This window comes from Populus euphratica, unplaced genomic scaffold (assembly GCF_000495115.2).
Source record: "Populus euphratica unplaced genomic scaffold, PopEup_1.0 scaffold75.1, whole genome shotgun sequence".
Taxonomy (NCBI): domain Eukaryota; kingdom Viridiplantae; phylum Streptophyta; class Magnoliopsida; order Malpighiales; family Salicaceae; genus Populus; species Populus euphratica.
Window position 1 is genome coordinate 1651154 of NW_011499866.1, and position 11819 is coordinate 1662972.

An 11819-nucleotide genomic window follows, 5' to 3' on the forward strand; every position below is an offset into this window, starting at 1 on the left:
TTAATATGCTATACTTAAATGGTTAAAGATATTTTATCTTGATCGTTGATGATTATTTTATATTTGTGTATCTCTATCTCTTATTTAATAAGGTTGGAGCACTTAATGTTTTTAAGACCTACAAGGTTATAGAGAAAAAAAACTATAAAAATTATAAGGTCAAATAAAGATGGAGTATTATGGTAAATACATAGAAAATGAACAAATGTTAGGTCCATTTATAAAGTTATTTGAAGGAGATAACATTATTAAGCAATATGTTCAACACTTATGAACATTATAAGCAATATGATCAATAATTTTAATTTATTATATAAAATTATGGAGTAAAGTATTAAAGATTGTTGTGTGTATTTTAAATAGAGTTCTATTTAAATTTATATATAAGATACTATTCGAATTATAGAATGGATGGATGACTAATTTAAATTATATATTTATACGAGGTTGTGCTATTAAGATAAGAATTTAATTTAAATTATATATTTATATGAGGTTGTGCTATTAAAATAAGAATTTATAATTCTTAATTAAAGAAATTAAACCTTAGAGCAATCAGTGAATATTTAATTGGTTATATAGTGAATTCTAAAGGAAATATGCATTATTATCCTTCTTAAAGTACAAGAATATTAGACCTAAAAAATGTTAAATTCTTTGAGAATACTAGTTTGGAGTGATCTTTTTAAAATAATAAAAATTAAGGAAACATAAGTTCAATTGAATAAAGACAATTAGTTATTATTGTTCAAGAAAATCATTTAGATAATTTTAAACACCAACCAATTCAAGGGCAACTAAGACAATTAAAAAAATCAATTAGATAATTTTGAACGACAACCAATTAATGTGCAACTAGTTCTTGATAAAGTAATCTCTCATAGAAAAAATGAATTAAAATCTTCAAGAACAAGGAGACCAATACCTCTATCTATCAACACATGATTTTTTGTTTCTATAGATAAATTACTCATTTAAGCGTGGATAAAACAAACAAAAAAAATCACTTTATGCCCGCTTCCAAGGCCATTTGTTCTGTTGTTAAGAGTAAAATCATAATTTTACTATTCCAATCTACAATAACTGTGAACAACAGTGTTAAAAAAAAAAACAAAAAGCTAGGGTAAATGTTCTGCCACTTCTAGTTTCTTAATCTAAAGTCACTTGGCTGAACCAACTTCGTAGCAATCCCACATGCTTTGATTCATTATTCCAGTGAGATTGAACATCAGTGTCTGTTGAGAAAAACAATAGGATGATATCTTAAATCTAAGCATGAAAACTTCGAAACCTGAAATTTTGGTGGTCATCCCACAAGATTGCATTGCTCTTTCAGGTAGAGAATGCTGAATAGCCTTTATGTGCCGGAATTCTCTATTAATATTTGCAATGAGGGCCTCCGCTTTCAAAGGAAAAGAAAAGTTCTTTTGAGAGAGTACTTCATAGTTTCCATTATCCTTGATCACGAATCACCGATTTAGTACATTACATTATTACTCAAACATATCAATGATCTAGCAGCATTGTTTAAAACAAGCAAGTACCATAAACAATTCAAATTACAGAAAGTCAAAATATTAGTTTAAACATAATCTTAAATGACAGTTGATGATCCCCTTATTGGAATCAAAGGAATTCCCTCGAAGGAAAAACATGGGATCACAGCCAAGTCAGCTGTCTACCGACGCAGGGTGTGCAAAATGTACTCAGCATAAAGGTCCCTGCACCAAGCAGTAAATGAGTTCAGAACCAATGTTTCTGCATCAAGTTCAAGACCTGGTATTGGAAGGAGATGCAGGAACATATCCCTTTTGTCATTTAGAGAAACTTACATCGAGTACTGGATAGCTTCAACAGCAGTATTTGAAGGTAAGAAGTCATTAACTGCAACCTCCTTGTTCTCATTTTTCTTGTCTGTGCAAGTGTGTTAAGAAACCAGTAAGCCTCACATTGTAAACCAGCATCAAACAATACTCACTAAAATTAACATTGGTCAATGCAAGAGAGAAAGGATACAGTCTTCAAAGAAACGTCGGATCTCAGAAAGACGATGGGGGGCCAGCTCCTTTATATCAGTGTAGTGCTTGTACTCAGGATCATCAGCACAAACTGCAATAATTTTGTCGTCTTTCTCTCCCTGCGTTAAAATGATGGGTAATTTAATTGCATTCTGAAGGAAAGAATTATCAATGGTATAAAACCTAAACCTTTTAAGGATCAGTGATTCAATTTGCTTCACAATTCCAGAAGATTACCTGGTCAATCATGGGCATAAGTCCAATGGCCCTGGCTCGTAGAAAACAACCAGGAAGGACAGGCTCCTACTCAGATCAGAAATTCAGTTGGATCACAATTTGGGAAATTCAATGCAATTAGGTTCATAGGAAAAACATTGAGCGGAAGGTAGAATTTAAAATTAAATATCGAACAGAAATCAAGTCACCTGCATAAGTACTAAAACATCCAAGGGATCATTGTCTTCGCATAATGTGCGAGGGATGAAACCATAGTTGTGTGGATAGACCACGGAGGAGTATAAAATCCGATCAACCTAGCATTCATTTGAACAGAAAAAATAACGAAAGGCTGTGAGAGAAAGAATGAAGTGAAAAGGAATCAAATTCCATGGAAAGCATTTCCTCCAAAGTTCCAGAGACTAGGATTAATATTTTTCAATTTCGATGGATACAGATATAATTATACCTTGATTAGTCCCGTCTTCTTGTCCAGTTCATATTTGACCTTACTTCCTTTTGTTATCTCAACCACCTGTTTAATCCAAGATAAAGAAACAAAGAATCAAGAAAACACTTAAAAGATAACCTAGGAGCTTGGAAATTTCAAATGCACACTCTAGTTCCAAGTCACAATTGATTCTTGGGAAGAGAAACATTGGTGAAAAAATGAGCAAAGAAACAAATGATTGATGCAATCTTTTGCATATGAATCATAAATTTGTCCTTCCTTTCAGTTTTTATTTTGGGTCTATGATGTTTTAACTTATTTGACAGATAAAGTAAGTAGAAATACTCACGACATTGAAAATGTGGGGAGCACCAGGCCCTGCACAAAACATTTTTTATTTTATTTTTGCAGAACAATTAATTTCATAATTATTCTTGAATGCAAATCAAATATAAATAACAAATACGATCATCTTCTGAAAAAATACCAATTTCAAGATCATGCCAAGGATGTGCAGCAACAGTTCTCCTTGACAAAGATGAAAGGATTCTTTCATTCAGACGGGGCGCTTGGTGCCTAGTTTCAACTTCATTGTCTTGTGTTTTTGTTACGTCACTCATCTGTAACCAGAAGAAGAAATTACTTCATTGTCTGATGATGATTGTTAACTTGCAAGAAATTATTCTCAAAGAAACAAAGCTCAATTCAAGGCAAGTCTCTATGTGGTATAAAAAAATAATTCAATTCAAAGCAAGTCTCTCTATAGTATAAGCATGTTGCCCAAGAGGGCCCGAGAAAATGCAGATCATGGATCAATTCATCCAAGCACTTTAAGCTTACCTCACATTTTTTTGGGTGTAATATAGCTAAATGAATGAACACTGATCTAGTGTCATCAAAGACTTGGCAATAACACACAGCCAGACGATTGAGAATCTAAACCAGTTCTTTCAATGTAAGGTTACTACGTAGTCTAATACAAGGAATCAACACCATCAACATCAGGAGAAAAAGAGAAAGAACTTGAATGTTGTGATAGAGATTAGCATGCGTTTGCATTTAATTGGATCTCCTGCTATTATATCATTCTCAGGAATCCAGGACTATAAATCTAAATAAACACCTTTTTCTTTAGTGAGGTCCGAGATGAATGTCCCTCTGATCTTGACATTAGCTCACAGTTCTTTGTATCTAAGCAAAAAACAGAACCAAAGTCCCCCCCCCCCCCCATTAAATTCTTTTTTGGGATTTGTGCATATTGACAGGAACCCAGAAAAAAAGGAATAACATAAATCCCATTTAAGATTGGAAACGCATCACGATACAACATAAAGTCCTGTTTAAGATTGGAAATGCGTCACGATATCTACAAAATCGAAGAGTATCAAAGAGTTCGATTGGGGAGTACTTAGAAAGAATCAGGAAAAGAAAGAAAAGAAGCTTTCTTTGAGCGAAAAGAAAGAAAAAGAACATACCTTGATCGATAAAGAAGGGACAGAGATAAGGGTTAGGGCAATGCGCGAAGGATGTGTAGTGTATAGGGGTGTAATGTATGGTTTTTATAGAAGGGAGGGAAGGAGGGAGAGAAACATGGGCTGGTCAAAACGTTGTGTACAAAATGGAGAGAAGGTAGCTTGAAACCTCCTTCCTCGAGCGATTTTTTGGGTCAACGTCCTTCACAAGCTTATTTGTGGTGTTTTTGTGCGCAATGAATATGAACTTTAATGTAAAAGGACTGATAAGGAAGTGCAAGGATGCGAGTCTTGCTGCTTAAATTGAACTTGTCCATGACTATTTCTCAAAAAAAAAAAAAAAGAATAAAAAGAAAAAGAAAAAGATAAAGGCAAAACCACGTTACATGTACAATGGAATTCAAAATTCCAACCACTTATCTCCAATTAAATTCTTTTGGGGGTTTAGCCCTATGAGCTCCCAGAAAAAAAAGGAAAAACATCACTCCTGCACACAGTTCAGAGGCATGAACATTCAATCTTTTCTGTTTTTCTTTGTTCCTTTCCTTTTGTTTTATAACTGTTGGTCTTCGGATTACTTTACACACATTTTAATTAATTTTTTAAGATTATAAAATTAACAACAATATAATTCTCTAATCACCTTAAAAATTGTATAATCCAAATTGGTTTTTGGAGACCAAACTCAGAACAATGAATTACAAGGAATGATAAAGGAAATGCAGGGACACGAGTCTTGCTGCTGATAATTGAAGTTGTCCATGGCCATTTTCGAAAGAAAAAAAAAGAAAAGCAAAACCTTGTTACTTGTACAATGTTAATTCAAAATTCCAACCAGTTATCTCCAATTAAATTCTTTTGGGATTTTACCCCCATGAGCTCCCAGAAAAAGGAAAAACATCACTTCTACAGCACACAGTTCAGAGGCATGAACCTTCAATCCTTTTGTTTTGTTTTTGTAACTATTGATATCCAGCGAGGTTACACATATCTCGATTAATTTCTTAAAATTCTATAATTAATAATTATATAAGCTTTCAATGATGCTGAAGTTTGTGAAACTCGAATTGATAATTTTTATGGAGCAAACCTAAAGCCTGACAAGTTGAGCTATACTCCTTAGGGTTACATTCTATCTTTTTTTTAATTAATATGGGTGTTCGAGTTAGCTTGTGCGTACCTTAATTAATTCCACATGTCATAAAGGTAACGATCATGTAAGTCTCTAATAACCTTGAAGTTTGTGAGACTCGAACTAGTGACCTCTATATAGCAAATTTAGTGCTTGACTAGTTGAGTTGCACCCCTCAAGATTACATTTCATTTTTTCTTGCTTTCACGGATGGTGTAGTTTTGGTCATTTTATACACCGAGATTTCGAACAAAAAAAGCCATACATGTGACATGGCATCATATAATGAAACTCTTTCGACATAAGATTTTTATTGAGGTTAACATAATATATAGCTTTTTGATTAGGATCGATATCTTGAAGATTTTGGTGGTCTTGTTTAAGGTGAAATAGATGTAGATTAATATTCTTCATCAATTTATAATGTTTATTTTGATAGTGATTATATTTTAATGATATAGTAATGGTAATGATTATATCATTAATAGTGTTCTTAATAATTTAAAGGTGAGTGCAAAGTAAATATAGAAGTGCTCATCAAGATAAAATTGTTAATGTAAGTTATGTTTGATCCATTTGATTACAAGTTTATTATTATCATAAAAGTAGATTTTCTCAGGAGCTATATGAATACAATATATGTTGATAAAGAAAGCTTGAGATTTGTAAATCATTGTTCTAGAAGAGAAAATATTTATCAATTGATGTTTCTTATGAAAAATTTAACATGAAAAGACTAAAATCAATATCTAAAATTATAATACACCTGAAGTGAATAAGGAAAAAGGATTGGAAAGCCTTGATTAGATATCTACAAGATTGATACAAGAATAATTTAAATTTAAAAATGATTTTTTTTTCCAAACTAGAGAAGACTAATGTAAAAGGTTTTATAAGCATTATTTTTCTGTTTAGTTTAGGAAATTAAATAACACGCTTAATAATTTTATTTTTACTTTGTTTAAGATTTTTATTGTTTTCCCTTTATTTTCAAGTTTTCAAGTTTGTTTAGTTTGGTTTTTTGAATTTATTTAACAAGTTTAAACCATTGTTATAAAATTTTATTTAACTAGTTGGCTCGAGATTCAAATGACTTGAGACTTTCACCAAGTTTTAAATAGAAAAAGCCTAAGCCTGCAATTAATTCGATCAAACTCAAATAATTCATTAGATCAATCTAAAACTCAGGTGACCCCAAGATAATTTAGATGAGACTCATTTTTTTTTATAAACCTAAAAAATATGTAATTTATTTAAGAATACTTAGCCTCCCATAAATTCTTTTATAGCCTACATTCCTTATTAGTTTTTTTTACGTGGTGTGTCTATATATATATATATATATATATATAATCTACTTTCATATAAATTATTACTTAACTTTTTAATAAAAAATATTAAATATTTTAAATATTTTTTTTATTTTGTCATGTGAAATTTGATCAACCTATATGACCTGATGTTTTGACCAAATCATCTCCCGGACCAGATCTTGTAGCTATAATTTAATCCTCTAGAAAATGAAATATTCAACAATAAAACTAAGAATTAAGATTTCTATATAAAACCTTCTTTTAAATGGCGATATTTTTGTATTCCTGAACTGACCTGTCTTGTGCTGTTTCAAATGCGTCAAAAACCTAAACTGTACCATTGCCATTATTTGAACTGGCGAAAAAGTAATGCGACAACTATGCATCCATCATGTCTTGTAGCATCGGCCTTCTACTGGCCACGAAGTCTTTGGTCTGTGAAGAACATATTCCTCCTTTTGTTCCAAGGGTTCTTTGAAAAAAGAAAAAAAGAACAGCCAGGGAAGTCTTCACCTACCTTTCTATCTGCTGGTCCAATTTCTCCAGCACGTCTCCAGCTAGCTGCACGTTTCACTGAGGGAAAATCCCCTGCTGGCCGTAGTTGGGTCTTCGTGGGCAGTGAATGGCACTCAGCAAGGCTAAAAAGTCTAAAAAGAAGGGACATTCGCATATGTATCTTATTCCCCCCTTAAAAATTAATTTCTAAGGGGGAAATTAGATTGCTTCCTCGAGAAAGAAATTAATGGTATAGTTATTAAATTTGATCTGGGATTGATTCGGGAAAGGAATTGGGTTCTATTTCATATAAATTGACTTGAGTTAATTTTAAAAAATTAAAAAAATATTTAAATTTTTAATATTTCACATGAAAATATTAAAAAATATTTTATATAAATATAAGTTATATTATAAACAATAAAGTTTAAAAAATTATTATTTTATATTAAAAAAATATTATTTTATTTTTTAAAATTGAAATGTTTAAACAAAAAAGTTTCTTATTCCATATTAAAATAACACAATTTTTTTATGAACATAATATATACTTGTATTCCAATATATTTTTTTAATATTTATAAAATAAAATTTGATATGAGTTAATTAGGAATAATGACTTGTCCATCCATTAACTAGAACCACTAGCTTATCTAACCACATAAAAATGTTCTTCGGGATGAACTAAAGAACATACCTATAGATTTAATTCTTCAGTTTATTAAAAAAAAAATGTTGGCATGGAAAAAAAAAACAGCTGAGCAATCAGGCCATAAAAAAAAAAAGGGGGTGGATATGAAAAAAATAAAGGATCTTTATCAAATTTCACTGGATCACCTGAATTTTAAATCGACCCGACATGTCAAATAATTTTATTCAGGTAACAAGCGCATGTCTTGCCAAATTCAGACCTGGCTAAAATTCCAGGTTAATCTATCGGAGTCGGCTAACATCTGATATCCATGGTTAAGAGTGGATGTCATTCTCAAGAGATCAAATCAATTTCACACCATAATAATAATAAGAAGAAGAAGAACAAACAATCGAAACGAAAAGGCGAGCCTTCAGATCTTGGAACTCATTAGCAAGTCTCGTGTGAATTATCTTTCTTGACAGGAGAGCCTCATTATCGAGTCCATGCCCAGTTAAGCTAGGTTCACAAGACTGTTCTGGTCGTTCAGCAGATAGGAAAAATCAAAATCATTCATGCACGGCTATAATAACTTTAGGCGCCTTGCGCCAAGGAATCCTAAATGAAACCCCCCCAAAGAAATCAGCACTCACTACTTACAAAATCTTGAGGGCCATTGCCAGCATTCTCTAGCTATATCAATGAGTTTTATTGCTGCTTGTTTGCTAGAAGTAAGATGCATTCGAATATATATATATAACAGTGGACAATAGAGTGTTGTGCAGTGTTTGAATCCTCAAAATGAAAATGGAAGCATACAAGACTGGGCTGGAAAGCAATGTTCTTGTTCACAAGTGAAATAGACGAACTAAATCCTTTGCCAAATACTACTATTCACATCGAGAACAATTCTCCTATTGACATCAAGGAACATATATAGAGTCAGGAGACATGGATATCATTTGAAGGAGGCTGGAATTTGAAAAGGTCTCTTCAAGTCCGCGTCCGCGTTTACTACTTCCATCAATGCTCTCTTTTGCAATGTGTATCAGTTCCCTTGCAACCTCAACCATTCCAATCTTACCATCTCCACCAAACAACAGGCATCTTGTGGCAAGGTCGGCAATTACCTCTATCTGATCCCGGCGAAATGGCGGTTGCTCGTTATAATGGAGACACGGATCCACGATTTCTTCTAGCTTCCCACTTCTAATTTTCTTCAATGCTATAGCTGGGAGCTCCTTGTTTTTGGAGCCTGTAATTAACTCCAGAAGCAATACGCCAAAGTTGTAAACATCACTCTGGTGAATACGAGATCCATCATGATTGCTGTATGGATGAGTATCATTTCCAAGGCTAGTTGTAAGTAGCTTGAACCCAGCGACTTTAACTGATAAATCTTCATTTAAAAAGATGTTGCCGGATTTGAGATCATGGTGGAATATAGGAGGGATGATTTCATACTGCAAGAATGCAAGAACACTTGCTGTTTCTGCGGAAATTCTCAATCTCTTATACCAATCAAGGCCAACCTTTTGTTCTCCACTCTGGTGCAAATGTTCCTCCAAGGTACCATTAGCAGGATACTCATAGACTACTAGTGGAGAGTAGACAGAGTTAATGCAGCATCCAAGGACACGAGCCATATTCCTATGTAAAACTGCAGATAAAACCTCAACCCTAGACAGGACCTGAGTGAGTTCTCTTTCGTCACGGCATTCTACCTTGTGCACAGCTATATGTGTATCATCTCCAAGGACCCCTGCATAAATTGTACTGTTATTGCTGCTTGCAAGTTTTTGATCACCATCAAATCCTCTGGTAGCATTTTCTAGCTCATGGTAATTGAATAATCTAGTCCTACAAGCTTTCCTGAATGAGATGGTGCTATGTAGATGAGCATGGTCAGGGTCGTACATGTCGGCCTTAACAGGCCGTTTCAAGAGGCAAAAGAGTGCAATCAGGGAGGCAATGATGAATATCGGACCAACAACTCCTGCAAAGTAAGAATGTGATGGTATTATTCTCACAGCAACCAGGAGCAAAGAAAAGTTATGGATAGCATCGCGTCAATTCAAAAATGGATGAGTAAGGAAAACTCATAAGGCACGTTTGCTTCGCTTGTTTGCCTGTAAATTCTTGCTGGGAGAAAATGAGAAAAATACAATTCAAGTCAATATTGCATTTTGTGATTCTGCACTGAAATCATGCAAGTGAATTTATTATGTGTCCGCATTGCAATGGCCTGAAGATCTAACTACTGAATTATAAGTACACACCAGCTAAAATTGTAACCATTTTTCCCCTGTGCTTTTTTGTATCATGATCACTGCCGCGTGCTTCCTCTCCATCCTTGATGCTGGCTGTTAAGACAAATTGAATGAAAGGAATTCTGTTTAATGCATGTTGGAAATAGGCTTATCAGACACATTCTGAGTCTTAAATTTACCGCTATGTTTATAGCGTATGGTAGCGAGACCAACAATGTGAGAAATAGATTGAATGGTCAAAAATCAGGACTTAAAACAGAATGCAGATATCTTTAAGAAAGTAGTGAAGGATTAAGGATCAACACTTTGAACAATCAGTAGTGTGCATCCATGCCCCTTGCTTTTGTGTATTTGTAGAGTATTAATTAAAAAGGGAGAAATACAAGATCAAATAACCCTTGGCTAACATGAGAAAGCCAATCCAATGTCTGCCTTCTTATTTTCTGATTGAAAGGAATAGACAAAATACTGAACCCAATTTATGAAGCAATTACTAGGGGTATCGATAGCTACTCACATTTCATGCATCCTTCTCCACTAGCATATCCATCACCAACGAATCCATCCTGACATTTGCACCGTATCCCTCCATCAACTGCTGTAGCATTTACAATGTCTGCTTTGTCAGCACAGACCCCCTTGGATGAATTCCTTGGAACCGCCCATTCCAACTTAACCCCGCGCTTTCCAGTGTTGGTACCGCGAGAAACAACCCAAGAAGAGAACCCCCGGCATCCAAATTTGGAAAACACTGAGAAGCCATCTCCAAAATCCCATGAACTATGATCGGAAAGGGGATAACAGCAGGCAGGAGGGCCACTGCCACTGCCATCACAACCAGGCAAGTCAATCGTTTCACAGTCTGCTTTACACAAAGAAGAGTCCTCACAATCATATAAACCAATAACATTATCAACCGATATGCCAAAGCAGTCATTTCCTGCCAAACCAAAGGAATTCAAATCATTGTACTGTCGACAAGTGGAGCTACCCGCAAAGTCTACTAATATACCATCGGAGAAGAATTCAAGCACTTTATAGCTTAGAGAGTCTATGTTGAGGTAAAGGGTAGTGGAGTTTGAGCAAGAAAGATGAAAAGCGTTGGAAACTGAAGCACAAGAAGTGTTCAGGTGAAATGGAAATGGGATACGCAACTTCCCGCATTTCTCATCACACTGACTAATTAATTTCTGAGGATGCTGTGTTGTTTCTTGAAGACAATGAGAAATGGGCGATTGATGGAGCAATGTGAAGAGAAACAAAGGTGCAAAGAGTAGAGCTAACATTGCCTTTGAAAGAGTTGAACGGAGAGAATATCAAGGAAGGAATTTAATAGAAGTACAGGAAGAGGAGAATGCAAGGGAGAGCTGAATATTCTTCACATTCCGTTCATGGACCAATATTGAAGTGAGAATTAATTACAAGGCTCGCTATACCAAATACATTGCCGTGTCAGAAGAGTGTCACGAAAATGGTACAAATCACACAGATGCTGGCAAGACAAGATCAGCTGAGAGAGGTAATGTGGGGGAGAGGGGAGGCATAGAAGTTGGAGAAAAGGAGAAGATTGGTCCGTGGAATGGGCTACATTTAGAATGGTGTGCTAAGAGTGAGCACTTCCGATGAGTTTAGTTTTAACCTTTCAATTAAGTTCAATGGCTTGGATTGTACAATACCTAATCTTTTCTCTAAAATTATTAGCATAGTAAAACAATTTGCACAAGTTTCAAGCTTTTTTCTGGGAAATGTAGATATAGTTTGAGAATTACGGAATGTCAGATCTATATATTACGTTATTTTACCTTGGAAAAAGCCACTTTT

At 34.3% G+C, this 11819-nt stretch overlaps 2 protein-coding genes across 2 annotated transcripts; both read right to left on the reverse strand.

Moving 5' to 3' along the window:
• Window positions 1-1403: 1403 nt before the first annotated feature.
• LOC105126237 (soluble inorganic pyrophosphatase) lies at window positions 1404-4433 on the reverse strand. Its single transcript, XM_011027045.1, has 9 exons — window positions 4161-4433; window positions 3173-3305; window positions 3035-3063; window positions 2704-2769; window positions 2444-2551; window positions 2256-2321; window positions 2017-2137; window positions 1833-1914; window positions 1404-1721 (listed from the first exon to the last, which is right to left on the reverse strand). Exons 2-9 carry the CDS (start codon window positions 3303-3305, stop codon window positions 1679-1681), a joined length of 648 nt encoding a protein of 215 aa, XP_011025347.1. The 5' UTR covers window positions 4161-4433; the 3' UTR covers window positions 1404-1678.
• A 4021-nt stretch (window positions 4434-8454) lies between these two features.
• LOC105126238 (Protein kinase superfamily protein) lies at window positions 8455-11617 on the reverse strand. Its single transcript, XM_011027046.1, has 3 exons — window positions 10516-11617; window positions 10008-10091; window positions 8455-9724 (listed from the first exon to the last, which is right to left on the reverse strand). Exons 1-3 carry the CDS (start codon window positions 11282-11284, stop codon window positions 8652-8654), a joined length of 1926 nt encoding a protein of 641 aa, XP_011025348.1. The 5' UTR covers window positions 11285-11617; the 3' UTR covers window positions 8455-8651.
• Between the last annotated feature and the right edge of the window lie 202 nt (window positions 11618-11819).

What these genes read in the sequence shown, in the direction of transcription:
- LOC105126237 (XM_011027045.1), bottom strand. Translation starts at nt 3,305, where the DNA reads ATGAGTGACGTAACAAAAACACAAGACAATGAAGTTGAAACTAGGCAC. An exon ending in TTGGCATGATCTTGAAATTG is followed by an intron (nt 3,064 to 3,172) that starts GTATTTTTTCAG and finishes TGTTTTGTGCAG; the next exon opens with GGCCTGGTGCTCCCCACATT. An exon ending in CCGACGTTTCTTTGAAGACT is followed by an intron (nt 1,915 to 2,016) that starts GTATCCTTTCTC and finishes ACACTTGCACAG; the next exon opens with ACAAGAAAAATGAGAACAAG.
- LOC105126238 (XM_011027046.1), bottom strand. Translation starts at nt 11,284, where the DNA reads ATGTTAGCTCTACTCTTTGCACCTTTGTTTCTCTTCACATTGCTCCAT. An exon ending in TGGAGAAGGATGCATGAAAT is followed by an intron (nt 10,092 to 10,515) that starts GTGAGTAGCTAT and finishes TTGTCTTAACAG; the next exon opens with CCAGCATCAAGGATGGAGAG. An exon ending in AATGGTTACAATTTTAGCTG is followed by an intron (nt 9,725 to 10,007) that starts GTGTGTACTTAT and finishes CTTACTTTGCAG; the next exon opens with GAGTTGTTGGTCCGATATTC.